At 59.9% G+C, this 23300-nt stretch overlaps 5 protein-coding genes across 5 annotated transcripts; 3 read left to right on the forward strand and 2 right to left on the reverse strand.

Annotated features, from left to right (window-relative positions):
* Window positions 1-369: 369 nt before the first annotated feature.
* On the forward strand, window positions 370-1215 carry VTJ83DRAFT_386 (uncharacterized protein; the record flags this gene model as incomplete). Its single annotated transcript, XM_071010284.1, has 1 exon — window positions 370-1215. The coding sequence occupies one exon, from the start codon at window positions 370-372 to the stop codon at window positions 1213-1215; it is 846 nt and encodes a 281-aa protein (XP_070869739.1).
* Window positions 1216-3541: 2326 nt separating this feature from the next.
* On the reverse strand, window positions 3542-4789 carry VTJ83DRAFT_387 (uncharacterized protein; the record flags this gene model as incomplete). The annotated part of the gene is made up of 1 exon (XM_071010295.1): window positions 3542-4789. The coding sequence occupies one exon, from the start codon at window positions 4787-4789 to the stop codon at window positions 3542-3544; it is 1248 nt and encodes a 415-aa protein (XP_070869740.1).
* Window positions 4790-9696: 4907 nt separating this feature from the next.
* On the forward strand, window positions 9697-10853 carry VTJ83DRAFT_388 (uncharacterized protein; the record flags this gene model as incomplete). Its single annotated transcript, XM_071010306.1, has 2 exons — window positions 9697-10460; window positions 10556-10853. 2 exons carry the CDS (start codon window positions 9697-9699, stop codon window positions 10851-10853), a joined length of 1062 nt encoding a protein of 353 aa, XP_070869741.1.
* Window positions 10854-11166: 313 nt separating this feature from the next.
* Window positions 11167-11940, reverse strand: VTJ83DRAFT_389 (uncharacterized protein; the record flags this gene model as incomplete). Its single annotated transcript, XM_071010317.1, has 2 exons — window positions 11167-11654; window positions 11733-11940. The coding sequence occupies 2 exons, from the start codon at window positions 11938-11940 to the stop codon at window positions 11167-11169; spliced, it is 696 nt and encodes a 231-aa protein (XP_070869742.1).
* Window positions 11941-14412: 2472 nt separating this feature from the next.
* Window positions 14413-17005, forward strand: VTJ83DRAFT_390 (uncharacterized protein; the record flags this gene model as incomplete). The annotated part of the gene is made up of 3 exons (XM_071010329.1): window positions 14413-14670; window positions 14764-16477; window positions 16683-17005. The coding sequence occupies 3 exons, from the start codon at window positions 14413-14415 to the stop codon at window positions 17003-17005; spliced, it is 2295 nt and encodes a 764-aa protein (XP_070869743.1).
* Window positions 17006-23300: the final 6295 nt, after the last annotated feature.

The following is a 23300-nucleotide window of genomic DNA, read 5'->3' on the forward strand; positions in this document are numbered from 1 at the left end:
GACAGCTAGTGGTGACAGAGCTCGCACTGATCGCTAGCACCCACGCAGACAACATAAGGGCTCCGACGATTACAGCATTGTTCCGCCGGTGATCGTGACAATGGCGGCCACTTCTCCTATGAGCTGCGACCATTCCTATGTCGAAGCAGAGAATACGAGCGACTCCTTGGCTAGCCTAGATGACATGGCGAGCTTCAGGATGTGCAAGAACAATCAAGCCGGGCCGGGCACTGCAATGGTTCGTGTGTTTACAGATTCAGGGGGGAGCACCAAGACAGCTTTGGCTTACGCACGGTGAATTAGACATACCTGTCGGACGTTCTTTCCACCCCAAACAGGCCGCCGATCTATCAGGCTGAGCCTAACGGGATGGGGCGGGTTATTGCAGCAGCCGACAAGACGAACGGGCACCTGCATGTTCCCGGCGGTGAAAATACCCGAGACAAAGCTCAAGACAAGGCCATTGATGGTGAACACGGCAATCCCGATGACCTGAACACAATCGTGTCCCACTTGTCCCACTGCCTCCGGGAGGCCACGCAATCCGGCGAGGTCACTTCTCCGGCATCCGGGTTCACCTCTGACGCCGTCGATGACGAGAACGCCTCCGAAAACGATCTTAGCGGAACCCCGGTCACCATCCCCAGCAGCCCCAACGAGCCGAGCCATCAGGCGGGTATCACCATCTGGGCACGGATGCTGATGGACATGCTCGACGACCTGACGATCGGACCCATCGCGCCGCCTCCGTCCCCGACTAGCCTCGACCCTGCTGTTCCTAACGCCCCTGATCTGCCCACGCTTTCGGCGTTCCCGTCCCCCGCTCGCTCATCCCCGTCGACCAGATCGACGCTGTCTCCCGCCGCCCGTGCCGCGGTCCCATCGCGGACGGCGTCGCCTCCCCCCGGCCTGCACCAAGATCAGGCCAAAGCCCCGGCGGCGCCCATGCAAGACTTGCCCGTGATCTTCCGCAACGAGCATTTCGTCGTCCGCCGGTCGAGCCTGGGCGGCCTGGGAGCGTTCGCGGCGCGCGACCTTTGCTGCGGCGAAACCATCCTGGTGGAGCAGCCGTTGCTCGTGACAACCAGCTCTTCGCTGCTGTTCGACTACCACAACCTCCCGGAGGAGGCCAAGCAGGCCTACATGACACTGCACGGGGCTGATGATGGTGATCCGCTGCATCGGATTAAGCGTATCATGGGGTACAATGCGTAAGTGATTTCTATTATATTTTTCTCGCTCTTTTTGTTTACTTTTTTCCGTTTTCGGTAGTTACTGCCCCCCCTTTTTTTCCCTATCCTCTCCCTCTTCCCCCTTTTTTTATTGGTCAGGCCCCTGCAGCTGTATTTTTCATTCTTTTCTATTTTTTCATCCTTCCCATCTTTTTTTTTTAATTCTAGCAGTGGATACATAATATTTTCTTTTTCTTCGTTTGCATTACTGTTCTTTTCCTGGTCTCCCCCTCGCCACCGCGTCTTCCCTCTTCGTTCCAAACCCCTTTCCACCAACCCCCGCCGCGTGCCCCCTCCGCCTATCACGGTCTTGCTGACTGGTCCATCTCCTCGACGATCAGCTTCTTCATCCCCGCTCCCACCGCCGCCAGCTCTGGCCCCACAGAGCCCGCCCCGACCTCGCGCCTCGCCATCTTCGCGACCGCGTCGCGCTTCAACCACGCGTGCCTTCCCTCCCCGCGGCGCAACGTGTCGTACGCGGTGGACAGCGAGACGGGCGCGATTGTGATGATGGTCTGCGCCGAGGGCGGCGTTCCCCGCGGCGAGGAGCTGCTGATCAGCTATGGCGGGACCCCGGCCGAGCTGTATGCGGCGTATGGGTTTCGGTGTGAGTGCGGAGGATGTGCGGGTTTGACGGAGGAGGAGGTTGAAAGGATGAATGAGGATTGGTGGGGGACGTGGGAGGGTTGGTGAGGAGGGGGCAGGGGAAGAGGTGGTAAACGTAAAGTTGGGATGCAGGCGGAGAGGACGGGGAAGCGGGCTGGGGTTGTCGCGTTGACCTCGACGTTGGCTTTTTCTTGCTTGCTACTCTGGACGTCTCCTGAAGTCGTTGCGTTGCTTTTCGTTACGTCGAGTTTGTCTCTGGGTTAGGTACGGGAGTTCCCGAACACGGGCGTTTTGAGACAAGGAAAACAGAGGTCCATCGATTGGGTCTATGGAGTAGAACGAAGGAATGACAACGCTGGATCCACATTTTCCACGAGGCGGCTGACGGGTGTTGTTGTAACGATGTCAAGTGGGAGGCAAGCGGGATTTGCAGACCTCTAGAACACGGGGGACGTAGATACATGATGACCAGCCGGCAGGAACCCCTATCTCTGGGTTTAGTTCACCCAGCCGTCAAATTGGCGGTATTGGACCTCACCAAGGAAAAGGGGCTTATCCGGGAGCCGGTATTCGCCGCGGGCCGCGGGCCCCGTGGCGGTAGAACTAGCAGCGGGGCCACGGAGGGTTTCCCTGGAAAGGGAAAAACACGAAGTGTTGGCAGTTGACTAGTACATGGCGGTCAACGCATAGCGTTATCGAATGGATGGGTACTGTTTGTTTTCTTTCTTTTTATTTTTCATGCTTGTACTTCCACTTTTGTATCGTGGTTCCTGAAGCCAGCGTTCTGATCGACAAGGAACCCGGCGCCAAGCCGGGACGGCGCGGCCCGGTGGGGAATGGTATCGGGATTGGCAATCAGACACCCGCGCCGGCGCAACCGCAACCAGCTGGTTGGGTCAGCCAGAGGCAGAGAGGGGTTCTGCATGCATCGGGGAAAACAAAAAGAGAAACACATCGCGTGTACACATGTTGGCGAATTTCAGCCCCAACGTTCCCCTGCCTTTGGGTTGCATCAGCCGCGTCAAACAATGAACGATTTTCCACCATCTGTACAAGTAACGAAGCAACGGACCAAGACGGCCATCCCTTTCCAGAATCTGGAAAAAGCGCTCTCTGTTTGCATCCCAAATTACACGTTACGTAAGGTCTTTTCTTTTCTGGACCCACGGCAGTCCAACCTGCAAAACAGGCAAACAGGGGGCGAGAAACCCCCTCCAGGTAGCCAAAAGGAATTTCCCCTTTCTCTCTCATAAACTCTTTCCAACGCCATTACCGCTAATGATGATGATGATGATGATGATGAGACCATTACAGAGCAAAACCCTCCAAAGCGTGAACCACAACCCCAACCCCAACCCCCCCGGGTATCCAAGGCATACCTTAGGGCCGTGTGCCCTACTTGCTGCCTTTCCATGCTGCCTTTTATTCTCTTCCTCCTCTATGCGAATGCGATTCGATGAGAAAAAACACCGCTTTCTCTCGTCTTCTTTTTCTTTTTTTTCGTCCAAAATAATATGCTCTTACCATCGCCCCGTTCCCACCAGCCAAGCAAACGACCTAAACCCACTAGAGAAAAGTTTTCCAACGCACCCTTGCCGCCACCCCACAACCGTCAACCCGCCGGCCAACCAAGTCGAAGACTTCATGGAACTAAACGCAGGGGAAGGAATGGGGGCAATGGATTCAAGAGCCCCAGTCGAACGCTAGTGCTTGAACGACAGGTCGCCCGTCGAGAAGAGCTCGAACTTGACCCGGCTCGCCGGCACGCCCTGGGTCTTGAGGTAGTCGCTAATCTCGAGCATGAATTGCTCGGGCCCGCAAATGTAGTACTCGGTCGCCGAGTTGGTCAGGAACAGGTCGTCCGGGTTGAGCTTGGCCAGGTCCATGCGGAAGTCGTAGTTGTAGTTGACGCCGACGATGTCGCTCGCCGCGAGGTGCGTCTTGAAGATGTTGGTGCGGAAGTGCGGGTGGTGCTGGCGGCGGAGGGTGGTGACGTGGTCCTCGAAGGGGACGGTGCGGCGGGAGCCGTGGATCCACGAGATGGGGCGGCCGGGCTGGTTGCGGGTGACGGCGTTGGCGATGGCGATCATGGGGGCGACGCCGATGCCGGCCGAGATGAGGACCAGGGGCATGTGCGAGGTGTTGTTGATGTCGAGGAAGAACTCGCCGCAGGGGTGGCTCAGCTCGACGGTGGAGCCGGCGGGCATGTGGTCGATGAGGATGTTGGAGACGAGGCCGGGGTGGAAGTAGGACTGGGAGACCGAGTTGGAGTAGCGCGTGCCCTCGTCGCGCTTGACGCTGATGCGGTAGTAGTCCTCGCGCCAGGCCTCGCTCAGAGAGTACTGGCGGGCCTGCATGTAGCCCTCGGGGGAGTGGACGCGCAGCGAGACGTACTGGCCCGGGTGGAAGCGCGGCAGCTTCTTGCCGTCGACGGGGACGAGGTAGAAGGAGTAGATGTCCTCGGACTCGGGCACGACGCGGTCGATCTTGAACTTGCGCCACCCCGTCCACTTGTCAAAGTCGCGGTAGAGCTGCGCCTCGCGGCCGATGAGCATCTTGGCGAGCACCCAGTACGCCTTCTCCCACGCCGTGAACACGGCCGGCGTCATGGCCGGGCCCAGCACCTCGGCGAAGGCCTGAAGCAGGTACTTGCCCACGATCTCGTAGTGCTCGGGCTGGATCCCCAGCGAGCAGTGCTTGTTGCACATGCGCTCAAACTTGGGGATCAGCTCGCTCATGTGGTGAATGTTGGAAGCAAAGTTGAGAATGACCGATGTCAACGCCCGAGGTTGCCGCCCGTTCTTTTGGTTGACGCTGTTGAAGTAGTTCTTGAGCTCGGGGTGGTCCCGTAGCATGTTGCGGTAGAAGGTCGTTGTGATCACCTCACCCTTCTCCCGCAGGGCGGGGATGGTGTCCCTCACCAGTTTTGACTGTTGGTATGTGAGCGCCATGGCGTCTGTTCGGTGTGTGTGGTGTGTGTGTGGTGTGTGTGTGTGTGTGTGTGTTGGCGTGTGTGTGTGCCTGTGTGGGTGTGTCCTATCCAGGACTATGGTGGGGAGAAGGGGGGGAAGAGGGAGGAGGCAGGGATGTCAAGTCGGACAAGGGAAGAGACGGAGAAGGAGAAGGAAAAGCAGAAGTCTGGAAAAAGAAGGGCGGATCGGGTCTTCAAGAACAAATTTTCTGCGGAGAGAGATGACGAACGGGGAGTGGAGGAGGACAGAGGAACGACATGGCGTATCGTCTGGGCGAGGCCCGTCGCGGGTAGGTAGGTTTATACCAACCAGATACGTCTGTACACTCCGTAGTTCCCCATGCTTCGGAGATGGGGCGTGAGCTTTTGAAACCGAGTGGACCCATTTCGGCTGTCCCCCATTTTTGTTTTTTTCCCCCCTGGTCCGCCCCCGGCTGGTCCCAATCAGGTCCTCGGGTCCAGGGAACCTAGCTCGTCCCGGTTGACCCAAAGCGAGGAGGGGATTGCCTCTCAGCGCGGCGGCCCGCTGGAGAGTATGCCATGTGGGTAATCGTCAATCGACTGTGGGTGATGGATGGCGACGGCTGGCCATGGTCGTCCCCGTGTTTGTGCGTCTTCTGTCGGGATGTACTGCGTATGACGGAACGCCCCCAAAAGACCTGATGTGGGAAAAAAAGTGCCGAGACCCAGAGTAACGCGACCCTTGCTTCGTTCGCCGAACGTTACGCACACACGTGCAACAGTGTAACATCGAGCCTCTCTCGGGTCCGGGATGGGGCATGCCTTGCCGCTGGAGCATTTGTGTTGCCCCTTTCTTCTTCTCCTTCGCCGCCGCTGCCGTTCTGTCGCCGCGCCACGCGTGCTGGGCGCATAGCGTGCGATCTTTCGTCCGGAACCCCGAGCCGGGCTTGGGACGACGGCGTCAGCCTTGCCGTCCCTGGTCAGGTACCGCAGCGTAGTGGCTCTGCCGGGTCCCAGGCTTGTGATTTCTCCCTTGATTGGCTAGGCGAGCCCAACCCTGGGAGGTGGTGTCCCACATCCACCTCCCGTTCAACGCACTTCTTTTTCTGATGCAGCGTCGGCTCCACACGCAACTCATCTACGCAGTACGGAGTATGTAATGTAGCGTAGGTACCTGGAGAGGTCAAATTTCCCATCCCACACGACCCAAAGGCACCATCTGTCTGGAGGCGACCTGCCCGTCACCGGAGAGGTAGGCGTGATGTACCATAATGTATGTATAGTAGTGTAAAAAATCTCAACACAAGCCACGACCAGGGAGGGGCATCTATTTTGGTCACGTTGCTGCTGACGGCGAGCGGGGGAGAAGGTGACGGACGATGCAAATGATGACGCCACGTCCGATCACCGACACCGTCAATGCCGGCCTCACCCGGCGTCGCATGCAACCTTGGGCTGAGGGAACCCGGAGGTCGTCTGCCGGGGGACCCGGCCAGCAGTTCGGGGAACATCCCATGCTGTCATTTCCGAGCCGTGGCCCTACGCCTACTGTAGTACTAGTACATACTATACAGCACACGACTTGACCTCGACGCCTCCCATGCTGATCCGCCAGGGCGCCTCTGAAAGTGAGCAGCCATCCTGGGCGCTACTTCGTATCTACCCCTCCTACCAAAAAACCCTGGCTGCTGGCTCTCAGAGGGTTCGCAGATGCCCTGGCCCGTGAAATCCCGAGTGAAGAGCGAAATGTCCGCCATGGCAATCTCCGGACGGTCAGGGGGAAGCATGACGGCAAATGCGGAGCAACGAACAAGCGCTACAGTACGCTACGCCATGCACATCTCGTCAAAACGATGCGAAATATCCAGCGAGAAAAAAAAAACTGTCCAAGCCTTGCCCCTGCGGCGAACACAAGAAATCAGGCGTTGATTTTTTTGGGGGGTGGGGAACGACGAAAAGATGGACCCCCCCTGGATTCGGACTGGGATCGCCTCAGCAATCCAGCGTTTCTTTTTGGCAGTGGGCATCGTACGATCTTCGCCCTCTCCCCAAAGCGGAAACGCGCCGGAGCCCTGCCCCAAGATCTGGGTTCACCCGTCCGCGCCGGTGTTGAGGTTAACGAGGAACGGCCTCCGCGACTATGCCGAAGGAGGGCGAGCTATTGCGGGCCAGCCTGGTCCTCTTGAGATGCCGTGCGTGGAGCGCTCCACGGTTAATGTTATCAGTTTGGCCTCTTGTTGCTTCTTTTTTGGGGTTTTTTTTTTTTTTTGTTGTTTTTGCGGGCTTCCCCATCGGATTCAAGTAGCATCGTTCGGGTGCGTGCAGTGCAGGCGTGGGGGATCAGCGGCTGTCGGGATTGCGAAAGCCCGCAAGGGCGGCGAACCATACTACCATACAGGCACGGGGCCGGGTTTGCGTTTGCGGTGGTGCCATATCGTTACACCTGCTCCCCGAGGGCCATGTCCCCTGACATGGAGTGACATGTCGGATGCGGCGGTTGAAGATAGACTTTTTGTGGCCCCCGAGTCGTTCGAGAAGGCTGCAACCTCGACAGGGGTCAGGGGCCCTTGTCGGCATGCCCATTGTCAGGGAACGAGCGTTCCATTGCTCGACAACATGATCTGATGATCGGCTCTTAGTGGCGCCCCAGCGCGAGTAGCAACCGTTTGCGCTGTCAGGATGCAGATCAGGCCATCTCGCTGATTCACGTGAGCCGCTATCGCCATGGGCAGGGGATGGGCGGGATGGAGGCTCCACGAAGAATGTGAAACGCGACATGAGGGACTGCGACGTTTCGGTCTGGCGGAGCGGACGAGGCGAACAACCCGGTTGCAATTGCTTCACGTCTAACCGTCGTCAGCAACGACGAGGTCCTACAAGGCCATCGCTTCCATGGCGGCCGTCCGCACAGACCATTATCGCGAACCACCCGCCGCCCGTCCCCCAACCATCAAGCCCCCATCAGCCTCATCAGGCCAGCCTCATGGCGCGGCAACACCATCACCACCATGACGAGACCCACTGTCAGACGACTTCCACGCGCTTTGACGTGGATGCCAAGAGGCTTCCCCGCGTTCTTGGTGCGAAATGAGGAAAGCATGAGCGCGGAAGCGGTGTTCACCAGACAGCTGGGGGCGATGCGTCCCCCCCGAGCACATCACCAACCCCATCACATGTGTCGATGGAGGATGAGGGGCGACGGTCGCTGTGGCTGCGTACCCTCGTTCCCCTCTCCCCCTCGGGGCCCCGCTGATATCGTCAGGAAACAGCGGAGACGGAGACGGGCCGAAGGCGGCATGCTCGAGCCGGATCTCCCTCCGTAGCACGATGGAACCCAGGAAACCATCGAACGCTTCCCAGGGCCTAGGGTACCCCAAAGCCGTGCTCTGGTCCGTACGTACGTATGTAGTCAGTATTAACTACATAGTAACACACGCGGGTGCACGCGGGTGTGGATGGCCCCGAGTCGCTCCACGGCAGAGTGGCGAAGAAAAGCGGACCGTGGACCTTTCTTCAACCCAGGCACCCCAAGTAGCGTGTGCACCACCTGCTATAGTGTAGATTGGAGATAAGAGGTGCTGCACCGCTCCGTCGGACAACCTCGGTGCCGAACCTCGTGGATGCCCGGCAGCTAAGATGGAACGGTCTTGATCCCCCCTGACGGACCAGGCCGGTAATTCCCTTTGCAATGATCGGTCGTGAGCGCCACGCACAATTTTAGTCACGACCCGGAAATGGGGACAGGGGGAGAGGGGGTAAAGGGGAGGACCAGATCTGGCGCCGTGTCCATGTCCCCATGTCCAAGCTAGAGGAACTGCGCGCGGGGGGGTCTGACGGCGAGACAAGGTTGCAGAATTGTTGGTGGTCTTGGGAGCATGCTGCCGCGGCGGCTGTCTCGTGGACAAGACGCACGCCAATGGCACGGGCCTTCAGAGTCGTACAACATGGCTCTCTGGGACGGCCACGGCGTGGTTTTGGATGTCAGCACACCGGTGCTGTTCCGGACTCGGTGGGAGGGGAGCGGGGCGGAAGAGCAAACACAAGGCCGTTGCGTGGCGTCGCGCTCGTCCATTCTTGGCACCGTCAACACCTGGGCTGCGACACAGGCCTGGGCGCGGTGCGCGATCCCAGACGTTCTAAGGGCCAAGGTGACGGTGAGCAAGCTCCGGATGCAGGACAATCCCGGAGAGGAATGGCTGATGATGCCTCTCCGGGTTCCGGGACCCAGGCCCCACATCCGGGCTCCGGTTGTCCGCTTTGGGAAACCCCGGGCCGGATCCCCTTCTCCGCTGTATACTGTTAATTATAGTACACAGTAGATCCGCTTCTTCTCGCACAACGGCTGACACATACTCAATACAACCTTCGACGCATCACGGTGGCCAGCCCTGGGTCAGCTGGCAGCATCCCATCTTGCATACCTGACTGTGACGGCGTGGCAGGAGGCGCAAATGAAAACAATCGGCCGGGTGTATCAGCCGGGCACCAGAACCAATAACAGCAGGAAAGAATCGATGCTGGCATCAGGGATCCTACGGTACCACCTCCGGGAGCCGGTCTAGATCCTTGGACGTAGTGCAGTGAGGGGCATCCTTCGTCGTTGCGGGAACAGGTTTCTCCAGGTTGGTCTGCCTGCGTGCCTACTTGATTGCCGTGAGGGGTTGGGTGACGGTGTAAGAGAGGGGCTCGTTGCGATCACACCGGTTATGACGTGGCAAGGAGAGGCATCACTGCTGCAAGGCCCAGCGTAGTCATGGCCGACAGCGTCAACGACCGGAGAGAACAAGATCGCGCCGAGCCTCGTTGCTTATAGGAGAACAAAGTCCCAACGGCTAGCTGTTGAGGCCTGTCGACGGGTTGGCTGGCCTGGAAGAACAACGAAGCCAGTGCACGTGGCGATCGGTGCGACCATGGATCACAAAGACCATGGGAGCTTCTGGAGACATTGATTGCATTTCCGTTCCGTCCCGCCATTCACCACCAACCAGTTTTGCAAGAGACCAAGAGACAGCCATGTTGACCCGATTCCAACCTCGGGGACGCCACGCCCTGCTTCAAGCCACTCGGCGCCCGCTGGTTATCCCCGGTCGGGCCGCCGCCATCCACCAGACCTCCATCCACCTCCAGCAGCAGCAGCAGCCGCCGCCGCCGCCGCCGAACCAAACGAACCCCCGCACAAGCCACCTTCTCCCCGAGTTCTCCCTCCGCGACCGCGTCGTGGTCGTCTCGGGCGGCGCCCGCGGCCTCGGGCTCTGCCAAGCCGAGGCTCTTCTCGAAGCCGGCGCCGTGGTGCACGCGCTGGACCGGCTCCCCGAGCCGGCTCCCGGCTCGGCGTTTGCGCGCGTCGCGGAGCGGGCGAGGACGGAGCTTTCTCCCGCCGGCGGCGAGAGGCTGCACTACCACCGCGTCGACGTCCGCGACCAGGCCGCGCTGGGCGAGGTTGTCGGCTCCGTCGCGGAGCGCGAGGGCAGGCTGGACGGGCTGATCGCCGCGGCGGGGATCCAGCAGGAGACGTCCGCGCTCGAGTACGCGGCGGCGGACGCGGACCGGATGCTCGGGGTCAACGTGACGGGGGTGTTCATGACGGCCCAGGCCGTGGCGAGGGAGATGATCAAGCGCGGCCAGAAGGGGAGCCTGGTGCTGATTGGGAGCATGAGCGGCACGGTGGCGAACAGGGGTTTGATTTGCCCGTAGGGTTTCCGTGTTTTTTTTTTTTTTTCTTCTCCCGCTTCCGTGCTCTTTGTTGACGACGGCGCCACTCGGGCCCGCTGACGATGTGAGACAGGGCCTACAACGCCTCCAAGGCGGCCGTTCTCCAGCTTGCGCGCAACCTCGCAGCCGAGTGGGGCGAGCACGGCATTCGCGTCAACACCATCTCGCCGGGCTACATCGTCACCGAGATGACGGCGGGGCTGTTCGAGGCGGTTCCGGAGCGGCGCACCGCCTGGCCCGACGCCAACATGCTCAAGCGCCTGAGCTACCCGGAGGAGTATCGCGGGGCGGCGGTGTTTTTGCTGAGCGATGCGAGCAGCTTCATGACGGGGGCCGATCTCAGGATCGACGGGGGTCATTGTGCGTGGTAGCAGGCATGTGCGACACGTGGGGTAGGTAAATCAGGACATGGCAGTCTTCAAGCGGTATGGGAGCTGGCGCCAGAGGTCCGTTTTGCTTTTTCTTTCCTTGTCTTCCATGACCGGGGTATCTCAACGGTGCGATTACACAAGCGAAACAGGGGAGAGTCATGTCGTGCGTTTTCCCATAGCCACCGGCCCGATTTGATAATACCAATGCCAGAATTATCCTCTCCCTCTCCTTCCCCCCCATCTGTCTCCTCTCCTCTTCTCATCGGCTCTGAGCCGCTGCTCGCTCGCGTAGGGTGGCCGGGACAAGACCCCCTCACGAAGCAGGCGCCACAACGCCCTTTCCCCCCAACCTCTTCACCACCCCCGGCCGCAACCTCAACCTTGCCTCGATATCCCCCTCTGGCGTCCCCGCCTCGCGCATGACCAGCAAGCGCTTGATCGTACCGACATCCAGCAGCTCCGCGCCGGGATCCGACGACCGTCCGCGCCGCTCGAGCTCCTCGGCGGCACGGGCCTCAAGACGCCGCCTGGCTTCCAGCGCGCCCAGGGTGACGTTGCGAGGGGGCGGCGGGAAGATCGGCTTTGCTGTTGCCCCAGGTGTTGGCGCTTGGGAAGGCTGCTGCTGCCCGAGGCCTGGTGGGGTGGCGCCGCTGGGGAACGGGTTCGCGATGGACGAGGGCGACCAGAACGGGTTTGGCTGGACAATGCCCATCTTGTGCAGGCGAGCGGCGAAGTCGGGGGAGATGAAGTCTGGGTCCTGGGAGAGGTTGGTGCCCGTGGCGGCGGCGTCGGCTCGCAGCGCTGGGTTGAGCGGTATATGTTAGCGGGGGGTGGCTCGCTGGCTGGTCAAATGTCACGGATCGGATGCCGCCGGCGTACCCTCTTCTTTGGTGTAGAATGCCTGCTGGGATGGAGACCGAGGCTTTGCGGCGTCAGAGGAGGATGCGGGAGATGGTGAGGGTGGTGCGGGCGCCCGTGGTTTTGGTGGTGCTGCTGCCGCCGCCGCCGCCGCAGGGGATGACCCCGGGGCGCGCGTTGGGAATTTCCGCACCGTCTTCTGTGCTGCCTTTGACCCGCCGGCTCCCATGGCGAAGTACCAGAGGATCAATGGGGTGTGTGGTTGTGGCGGCCGGCCGAATGTTGCTAGGTCAAGAGAAACTTGGGGGGGCTTGCGGGACCCACCAACGCACCAGCTTCCCGCCTTTGACGAACCTGTGTCGTCATTGCACCAGCCACGTGGGCGCGGCGCGCAGAAGAATGTGGCTGGTGCATCACTTGCCACCCCCTTGTGGGATGACCTCGGATGTAAACAACACCAGCACAAGGCGTTGTTTGTCCATCGGGAAGCAAACTCGGAGATCATCTTCGACGTCTACCTGACCTTGGACGTGGTTCTCACGCGTCCGCTTTCCCGGGCGTGCCCATCTCACCGACACAACCACAGCCCCTTGAAGCGTCACCAGCCCAGCATTTCCCAGCTTTGCTAGGAACCTACCTAGGAGTCGGAGCTGAGAAGCCACGGCGATAGCGGCTCATGACGCCAGTCCGTTAGGATTGGATCCTAAGTCATTTGCTGGCTGTCTGGGACCTGTCACAACCAGAGTTTGGCACGAAATGCTGCACTCACTCCTCAACGGCAACGCTTGCCCGGCGTCTCGATTCGGGTGTGTGCTCATGAGGGTTCGGGAATGTCCTCAGACCGTTGTTCTTCGGCCCGATCCACCTCGGCAGCTGCAGCTCTCAAAGAAGACATAACGGTCATTCAGCTCCCGAGCTGGCCTCCCATCTCACACGGGCGAGCGACATCAGTGTGGCATCGGTGTGACTCCGGTGAGATATCAAGGTCGCGAACTAGGGAATAACCCCCCCGGAGGGTCGCCTCTCACCGGAGCGCAGGGCCGCGGCTGTTATTACCCGGTGATGGCAACGCACTTGACGCAGGTGCGCTAGGCTACAAGGAAGAGGTTGTCAATTTCCTGTTGGCTCAAGACGCACGGCGGCTATCGGACGGCTTGTTGGTGCGCACTTATGGCGGCATCCAGGTTCTGAGATGCAGGTACATGCACCGCATCCGAACAATCACGCGCATTACAGACACCCCTCCCTGAGGGTCTTGCCATGACGTCGACATGGATCTGCGGTTTGACGCTGACAGGGGGGTGGATGAGCCGTCGTGATACGGCATGGCGATGATTGTTCACACGGTGGCTGCTGCAGCGTCTTGTACGTCGAGCTTCGCTGTGGTGGAGAGACTCCTTGCTCCCAACATATGGCCTCTGGTAACGGGAGGGACGTGCGTGTCTGGGAACACATTGATCCCGTCCCCTAGGAGAGAGCTGCGGTGAACATGCTCAGGGAGCGCACCAGCACGGTTATCAATGGGAAATCCCAGGCCGACTCGATGCCAGCACTGTTTAAAACAGGTGAGAAGGGCGCTGGATGTCCATGGAGTTTGTTGAGCGAGCAGTGTCATCGGCGACTCGAGAGGAGGCGTAAAGCATATCATGTTGAAGGCCCCGGATGGTTTTCCATGCCTCGGTCGGTACCTAGACATGGCATATCATAACTACCTACATGCGAACCAACTGCATGCATGGCTAGAAACAGATGGTTCCCCTGAAGCGGTGTGGGAGCTGCATGCATGACGGGACGACGCGACGGACTGCAGTGTCTTGTCTTTGACTTGACGGTGGACACGGGGAAAAAAAAAAAAAAAAACCATTCCACCGAAGCGGAAACTTGTCGTCTTGCCTCCGTCGAATTCCTCCAGCCACGGCATAGCGCGTCCACGGTGGATGTTCAGCCGTTGGGAGCGCGGGAGCTTGGTTGACGGTGCAACGCTCCCATTCCCGGAACCGTAAGGTGCCTGGCTTGTCGGGCGCCCGAGAAGGGCGGAGCGAAGGTCAGCAGCAGGTGAAGCCACCGGTGGAGCCCGCTTCGGCCACGCCAGAGTGGGTCCGGTGCGACCCCAAGAGGCGAGGGTGGCCAATGAGCATCGGGGACGGGCCCCACCCCCAAAAATCTTGCATCTGCGGCCGCTGACCCCCCCCCCCCCCCCCCGCTTCGAGTCACCAGCCCCGCCCGGCTCATGTTTGGCAGGCGAGCAACCAGTCGCCAGCCAGAGGATGGGCCATTGCCCACCCTTTCCGTAAATCGGCAGCTTTTTTTCCCATTCACCTCCAATTCCTCTCCCCATCCATCCGCAAAACCGCGAGACCGGACCGGACCGGACCCTACCACCGAGCCCCAAGTGCCGCGGCCCAACGACGGCCCAACGACGGCCCAACGACGGCCCAACCCAAGTCTGTCAGTCCATCGGGCACCCGTTCCCGATCCCGATCCCGATCCCGATCCCGATCCGAGCCGTCCCCCGACTCGGCAGCCCGAGGGAGGCCTGGGGACGCCCACGTTCCGAAGCCACCCCTTTGAACAAGGCCAACCACACGCCGTCGCTTCGTCTTTCCCTTCTCTCCCGTTCGCCCCCCTCCCCCCTCCCCACACTCCCTTCGGGGGTGCGGTCCCGAGCCGGCCGCCCCATCCTCCGGCCGCCGCCGTCACCATGGCGAGCCCTTCGGACTTCGCAGCCGGCATGCGGAGCCAGGGCCTGAATGGTGCCGCCTCTGGGAAACGCAAGCGGAGCCTCATCGACAGCAGCCCGGGCAGCGCGCTCGACCCAGACCACGACCACGACCACGACCACGACCCAGACCATGACGCCCCCGAGCATGACGAGACCAGGCCGGGAGCCTCGCCCGAGAACAAGAGCCGCCGCCTGCCCGGCGTGAAGCGGGCTTGCAACGAGTGCCGGCAGCAAAAGGTATGTCGGACCAGTCAGTCGCCTTGGCTTCTTCATTCTTCTTCTTCCTCTTCTTCTTCCACCGGACGCTCACGCCCCCACCCCCTCGCCTAGCTCCGCTGCGATGTCGTCCAAGAACCCTTCCAGAGCTGCTCGCGGTGCAACCGCCTCAAGCTCGAGTGTAAGATCGAATCCAACTTCAAGCGTGTCGGCAAGCGCTCAAAGCATGCCGAGATGGAAAAGGAGATCGAGAGGCTCCGTCGTGCCGTCCAGCAGGCGAGGGCCCAGGGCTTCGTCATGGACGAGGAGGACGAGGCGCCCCCCTCCGCCGCCCCTTCGGTCGTGCAGTCGCAGCTCCAATCGCCCGTCGTTGCGAGCACCGGCTACTCGCACACCCGCAACTCGTCCCTCATGGGCTCCGATGAGGCGGTCTCGTCGCTGCTTCACCTGAAGCGCGGCGGCTCGTACGCCGTGCCGCGCATCGCCCGCGAGCTCGACGAGTTCCGCCTGACCGACGACGAGGAAAGCCAGCTGTTCGGCGCCTTCTTCAACTACTACCACCCGTTCCTGCCCTTCCTCAACCCCGCGCAAACGCCCGACCAGTACTACCAGCAACACCCCCTGCTGTATTGGGCCATCGTCGCCGTGGCGAGCCGGCGGACCGCCTCGGATCCCAACATCCTCACCAAGCTGTCGGGCCCGCTGACGAGGCTGCTCTGGAACACGGTCGGCGACGTGCCGCAGAGCTACTTTGTGGTCAAGGCCCTCTGCCTGCTGTGCACCTGGCCGCTCCCGACGAGCACCAGCTCCGCCGACCCCACCCACATCCTGTGCGGCGTCATGATGAAGACGGCCACGGGCATCGGCTTGCACCGCCCGAACCACATCAACGACTTTTCGCGCGTGGCCGTTGAGCTGAACCACGAGGGGCTCCACGACCGCATCAAGACGTGGGCCGTGGCCAACATCGTCGCCCAGACCATCGGCACCGGCTACGGCCAGCCCGCCTCCACCCTGTACGACTGGACCTTGGCCATCCGCCCGGGCGTCGAGGGGCCCTTCGCCTTGGGGCCCGAGCTCGAGGCCCGCCTCCAGATTGAGCGCTTCTGCGACAAGGTGTCCAAGGAGATGTACAGCAACGCCAGCGACCCCCGCGGCGTGGCCGGCGATGAGCACCGCGCCATGCTGATGCGCGTCTACCGCCGCGAGTTCAACGAGCTCCAGGCCTCCATCGTCGCCCAGAACCTCTCGCCCATCGTCTACCTCCACCTCAAGGCCGCCTGCCTGCACCTGCGCCTGGCGGGCTTCTTCGACTCGAGCCGCACCCCAGGGTACCTGGAAGACCTCATGGGCCTGTGGCGCGCCACCACGGGGTACCTCGACTACATCCTCGATGGGCCCGAGGCGTGCCCCGAGCAGTACCGCTACCAGGTCCGCGACCAGTACCTGCTCAAGTACGCGACCAACTACACCCAGCAGATGCTCGTGGCCGCCGGCTTTGCCCTCCTCAAGCTCATGCGCTCCTTCTTCGTCAAGCAGATCGACGCCGAGCGCGGGCGCACCCTCTTCCACCGCACCATCCAGGCCATCCGCACCACGAGCGTCGTTCGGAACGACCTCAACTGGCGCCTGGCCGAGCTCATGGTGCAGATGTGGAACGGCGCCAAGGTCGAGGCCAACGGCTCGGCCTTCAAGGGCGGCAACGACCTAGAGATTGACGACAGCCTGCAGCTCAAGGTGAGGTGTCGCCATAGCATGAGCCTCGTCTTCGACTCCATCTGGCACTGGCGCGAGGAGTACCAAGCCCGCGGCCGCGGGACCCTTGACGGTGAGTGTTGTGCTTCCCACCTCCCGGCCGCCCGGTCCTTACTGCTCCTCTCTTTCCCCCTCTAGACCCCTTCCCCTTCCCCTCCCTTTCACTCCGCCTTTTCTAGACCCTCGTCTTTACCTGCCCATCTTTGTTCTTTGCAAGATTGGGGTGAACTCGTGCGGGCTAAGAAAACTTGTTACCGTCTCTCTGCGCCGAGATGTAGCTCTCAAACAACCCACGAATCCCGATTCGGCTAATGAGTCTTCAGCCTCGTCTACTCATCTGGACAGCACTCTTGCCCCGCCCTCTCACACCTTGCCGTCGAACCTGGGGTTGGCTGCAGCCTCCAACGGCGCTCTTACCCCGAGCGCCACCGGCTCAGCCATGGGGGGCGAAGGAGGCTCTGCCATGATGGGAGGAGGCGGGCTGGGCTACTTCGACAACAAGAACAACAGCAACTACGACTTTTGGGACCCTCAGCACTGGATGCTGGATGGTCTCATCGACTTTAACTTTACTTCGTTTGTGCCTATCGAGAGCTCCTGAGCGGGCAAGGCCGTCGCAGACATGTCGGACAGCGCGCGCGAGTCGATCGTCGACGATGGCGCCATCTCTGTGGTATATATTCTCTCTGACCCTTTTCTTTCTTTTCTTTCTCTTCTCTTCGTCTATTTTGCTTCACTTCTCTTCGTGAAATACCCCTCTTCTCTATTGCCTCTTTTTTTTTTTTTTTTTTTCTTTCTCTTACCTCGGGCGAATATCGCGCGCTTTCACGGGGATTCATGGGCTGGTTGATTTTTCTCTGGTCTGGCTTCGGAGGTGGATGGACTGCTTTAATCTGGGACGGGACAGGCACGGTTTCATCAGAGTGGAAACGACAAAAATGAACTTGACTGGGCTGGCCGGACCGGAAGAACAACGACGACGAGACTGTGTATAACGCTGTCAGGTAGAAGGTAGTGTGCTGGTGGGGCAAGAAGTGGCGTGTAGCAACAGATCAGACTCGTTGTCCGCCCCCTCTTCCTAGACCTCCTGGCTCCATGCTACCGGTAACTCTCTCCTTTGTCTGCTCGTGGGGTTGCTGGGGATGAATGGGTTGTGTGCCATTGTGTGTGTCTGTGTTTGTGTTTGTGTTTGTGTGTCTTGGCGACGTTGGCAATGCTGCAAGGCGATTACTATAGCAACATTTCTATATAGCGAGGTGCTCTCCGGGAGATGTGGTCGAATCGCTGAAGAGCAGCTGCAGCAGCAGCAGCAGCAGCAGCAGCAGCAGCAGCAGCAGCAGCAACAACAATAACAACAACAATTCTTCTCCGGTCTTGTTCTCGTCTTCCTCCTGCTCGTCTTGGTTGCGTACTGTTTGTTTCGGATGGAGACGGAGATGGCAAAAGACCACGAACGGGCGAACGGCGGGGTGCGTCTTTTGGGCTTGGCCATCCTGGGACGGAGAGGATCAAGGAGAGATGCATCTCATCTGGCATGTGGTCAGGTACCGGGTAGGGTAGGGTAGGGTAGGGTAGGGTAGGTGGGTAGGTATTGCGGAGGGTCGCGATGGGGTGATGATGTCTCATGTGCCACGTGCCGCAACGTGCCCCGCGCCGTGTTTGGAAGACGGGAGGGATGGATTCCCGAGGGGTGGTGATGCTATAATATTTCTTGGAATTCGCATTCAGCTGCCGCGTGCGCACGTTGCCGCGGTGGCTGGTCGGCGTTGACACAGAAGGGCTAGGTGTTGGCGGGAAGATACGCTTCGGCCCGCGCTGTGGTTGGTTTCATAATCCCCGTGGTCCTCCTGCCTGCCCCGTCATTGCTGGCCTGCGCTGTGTCTAGATTGTGCATGGCGTTTTTGTTGTCAAGGCGCCGTTGTCATTCCTCGTGGATGGCGGGAGGGGGACTCATGCACATCATGGCCCGTTAATTTCGTGCCGACGATGCCTGCTATAACCATCGGCCCGGACCAAAACGCTTGTTGAGGCTTCGCTGCGCCTCCACCGTATCCAGCGGCATATGTGCAGCGCTAATGGTGCTTGAAGGTGGTCTTGTGTAGATGTGTCACTTAGGAAGAGGGGTGCGTGGTCTCTCTGGTGCATATCTTGCATGCGGCTCAACCCACCGGTGACGCCGCCCTCGGAGGAGAGGCGCAGATACCTGAGCTCTAGCAAGGCAGGGCGTGGCTGCATACTCTATCTGGGAGTCTGTGCAGCGCAAGACGAGCATTCATCTTGACGTCCGAACAAAAGAGCCCTTGGCGGTTTGGCCGAGGGAGGTAGGGCTGGAAGGCCAAGCAGTCGATGAACCGTCTGGCGACAACGACGGGCCTTTTGGGAGATGAACAATGCGTTCCAGAAGCATGTTAACAGGCTGGATTTCTGGCATAGAAGCAAGAGGATAGGCAGGCGCCTGACCATACGCGTGTCTATGTCCTAGCCTGCATCCACTAAGCTAATCGAGAGGAGGAAGTAGATGGAGAGCTCCATGTTCAAGGCGCATCTCTGCACATTACAACATACGATGCCGCTCCCGTTGGCAGGACCTGTGGGCCTGCAGATCGCTGGCCTGTGACCGCTCGATATTGTGCAACTATGTCTTGGTCTACGCTTGCTCTTAGATCCGAATGGGGGGGTGTTCGTTGGGGCGGGGGTTTCGAGCGGGCCGTCAAGTCTGTCAACGTCAACATTGACGCACCATGGGGTCTTGGGCCGGCTCGGAGGAGGTTTATCGTCGTGTTGGATTCGGGGGGCTTCAGATGGTTTCGACGTTGCGGCACAATATCCAAGTTAACGTTACGTGCGTCGAGCCTGCAACGCAAGACGTAATCCGCCGTCGCAGCCCCAAGCCGGCAGTTCGCTTGGTTGGCCTTTTTGGCGATGCAAGAAATTCCGTCCAGCCACAGCATCTGGTTCGTGATGAAGGCGCTGAAGCAAACGCCGAGATGAAGCATGGGGCCGAAGGCATCAAGCTTCACATGACGTTCCCTCCCCCCTTGGCCAGGACGTCAACTCACACCGCAAACGCGATGTTGGCCGGCGGAAGGGTCCTTCATCCCTCAGCTGGCAAGCCTGCAATCGGACAAGTTGGGAAAGCTGAGCTCTCTTGTTGCTACACGCCACACATGCGCATATCGAGACGTGGCCCGCGGCGTGCCGTTGAAGCTCCATCATGACGGACATGGGGAGCACGGTTCTTCTCCGATGCCGAATCTACCGTTACGGCTTCTCCCGACTTGCCGGTTTGGCATCAACACAGAAGGACCGTAGCATCACGGCATCCCCCGCCCGCCTCCCAAGGGCATCCAGCTGGGTCCGCAGAAGCTGGTCTGATCCAACATCAGCTGTCGTGCGATGCCAGGCCCTTCGGCTTCTTTCGCCTTCCGTGTCCCGGCCCGGGTTCGGGACGGAGAAGCAGACGCCAACCCGAAGGCTGTCGGGCTCTGCCAACGGCTCTTCATCACCTGCTCCACCGTCAGATTTTCCGGCTTGTTTGTCGCGGCGTATGCATCTTCGTGTCCTCTAGCCTTGGCTGGCCTCAGGCTTTCGTCCTGCTGGGCGGGCGTTTCCAGTCCTCCTTGGTCCTGCGGCGACGTCAAGCACCAAAACAACACCGGCATGCACCGGAGCGACCGGAGTGGAGCTTTCAGACGTTTGAGGTGTCTGTAGCCAGCTAGGTATTTACCCCCAGCCCCAAGCTTGGATGGACGCGGTCGATCGCTGGCGCTCCCGGGGCATCTTGCACTCGACCCTCCCGGCCGTTGCGTCGCCGGCGCTGCGGGTTTGCGGCGCCAAGAGCCTCCTCAAGATCACCCTCGTCGCCCCGCGCACAGACCACCGACAGCTGCCACCCATGGCAGGCCTTGCACTTGCAGGGTGTCTCGTGAGCGCCAGATTCCCGCAAACCGCTCGGCAACTTTGTTCATCCTGCCCACCTGCCCCGTGCGGAACCAGCAACCTCACTGGCCGGGGCGGGCCCTCGCGGGCGGCTACGGCGCAGCAGGCATGAGACGGCCGCCCGGCAGATTCTCCTGGTGACTGGAGTTGCTGGACGGGGGGCGTCGCTATCAGGTTGGCCTTGCATGGCAATTTTGATCGCTTCGGCGATGGCAGTAATTCGGGGTCTCTGCTGCTTTTCGGAGGTGTGCAGCGTCGTGTGGTGCGTGCGGTTCGTTACGCATTGCTGCGGTCATCTTCGTCTCCATTTTCTCGCCCCTTCTTTTACGTCCCGTCTTAATGTATGTTCCTTTTTTGATTTTTCAATGCTGTATTTATTTTTTCTACTCACGGTTTTCCCGTTTACATTTTTCTTCTTCACATCCAAGCCTCACTCGCGGTGCACACAGTACATAGAGATCGGAGACACTCGTCGCCAAGGCTGGAAGCCGGCGCCGTCGGCCTTTGTTTCTGATGGTTCCGATGCCAGGACTTTGGGTGCTTCACCCAGGACCATTCCCCCCAAAGAAAAGAAAACAATAAAAAAAACTCTTGTCGTCTCGCTCGGGCTGTGTTTCTTTTGGAGTCCCCGGCTCCCGTCCCGGCGTCGTCACCGGATCCGCCGCCGCCGCAGTGGAGATGGACGAGGCTATGCCGACCTGGCCGCATCAGAAGCGGCCGGTCTCCAAGCCTCGGGCTCCGCGTCTCTCCCCCGGAGACCTCGGCCCCGCGAACAAACGCCGTCCGTGCCAGCCTGCTCCTCGTGACGAGGCATACAGCCAAACCTCTGGGAGTTGAACAGCAAAGCCAAGGCATTCGCCCAAGCGTGCCCGTCCTGGCTATTCCCTTCTCGGTTCGCGGCCTCCCCAGGCCGCATCGTGGCACGCTGTTGTCACCGCTGACCGCTACGGATGCCCTCTGCGTGCGCACAACCTACGGCCTAGCTAGCTTCTTCTTGGTCATGGTCCATCTCCTCCTCGGGCCAAGTGCCTAGGAGGCGCGAGCTGCCCTTTCACAGTACATCGCCGCGGACAACGACTGGACCAATTTGGCGCGGAGAGAACACGGGCCATGCCTCGTCTAGGCATGAAATGGCACGACGTGAATATTGGGCGGCATGTGTGTGTGTGCAGATATGGGGGGACGGCGGCCAAGCTTCTTGTAGCTGACTAGTTACATCCACGCCCCTCCAGGAGGGTTTTCTTCCCCCCGGCGCCCCCCCCCCCCCCCCCTTCCCCTTTCCCCCCTCCCCCCTTGCACCCCTCCCGAACCATCACCACACCACGACAGCTTTCCTGGCAAGTCCCGCTTTTCGCAGTGCATGTAACTACTGATACCCCGACGCGACGGGATACACCCCTGTTCATGAGAAAAAGCTCCCACCGTTTGGTTGTGTCATGAACTTTGGTGTCAGGGTACCCAGGGTGCATTTCAACTTGCTCAGGTTCTCACCGTTTTCCGTCTTGGCTTCCTGCTTGTCATGCTGTTCTGTCCTGTCACATCCTTGGTTCTCCGCATGGAACGAGGCCTTTGCTCTCCGCATGGATCTAGCAAGCTATCCAAGTCAAGTGAGCATGGTAAAGGTTTCGTATCGCGCCAGGCTTTCTCCCAGATGGACCAGACGGACCGGGGAAAGCACCCGTCGAGCCGGCTTTCAGGCCAGATGTCTAGGTATCCCAGCACGCTCGTGTCGTGTGGTATGCAAGCAGCAGAAGCAAATCTGCCGAATCCCTCCCTCGTCCTCGCCCTCTCCTCCATCTTTTCGGCGCCCGTATTTCCCACATCCCGATCCCCCCAATCGTCGCCTTCGCCAAGCGCTCGGATCAACTCCGGCGTGCAACTCTCTCACCTTGCCATCGGCCTACCTCACGCTACTACTACATATGTACGAAAGCATCCTCTGGTGTTTTCTTGGCAGCGCGGAGCTCTCCCCCCCCCCCCCGTCGTCCTCTGGGCCCCCCATCCATGCAGCTGGGTGGGAAACGCACGCTGCATAGTCTCTGGCAAATACTACCTGACCAACAGCGGCTGGGCAACATGCATCCAGCCCGGGTAATGTGACTTGTGGTCCAGCCCGCTCCCTCTGGCCCTGCGCTCCCTGGCTAGGTAGAATACGTAGTGCCTATCCGGTGACCGTAAGTCTTGGGGATGGGGAGCTAATGCTACGCCCGAGCCTTTGTCAACCTTGCAGGAGCGAGAGGCCGGGTTTTCGGTGTTGAGGTGGCCGTCTTGTTGGTTTGCAACCCGTACGTACAGACACAGGGATCACGGCAAGGAGTCCGGAGAGGGTCGTGGACGAGGAGGGCGAGGCTCTACCGTAGGCTCCCCCTTCGGCAGGAAGATGAGAAACCTCGCGGCAGACTCGACGACGACGATGACGACGACGATGACGACGAAGCTGGTCAGCCGGTTACCCGCTACTACACAGTGTCTCTGATTTGTAAGGACTACGGTAGGGCCTGCTCCGGTCCGCTAGGTATTTCCTGTGTGTGTGTGTGTGTGTGTGTGTGTGTGTGTGTGTGTGTGTGTGTGTGTGTGTGGCAACAACATGGGAGGAAAAGAAAAATGGAAAGCTGCTCGGCCGACGTCGGCCTGCTTCCATATCATGCCCACACATACACACACACACACACACCAAAAAAGAAGAAGAAAAAAAAGGAAAACACACACAATGCCCCATCTCCTTACCCTATACCGCTCTACGCACAAATATCTCATCATCCGTCACTGCCTCCCAGAGACAGGCGCAGCTGTTTGGATCTTTGTGCTGGTGACTGGCACGATTTCGGATTCCGACTCCACCAGCACACTACCACCACCACCACCACCATCATCATCATCATCATCATCATCACCAATACCATGTTTTCCACCTCCCTTCCCTCGGGATGTGTGGGAAATGAGACATGCTCCTTTCA

The sequence above is a fragment of the Remersonia thermophila genome, chromosome 1 (genome assembly GCF_042764415.1).
Source record: "Remersonia thermophila strain ATCC 22073 chromosome 1, whole genome shotgun sequence".
Lineage (NCBI taxonomy): Eukaryota > Fungi > Ascomycota > Sordariomycetes > Sordariales > Chaetomiaceae > Remersonia > Remersonia thermophila.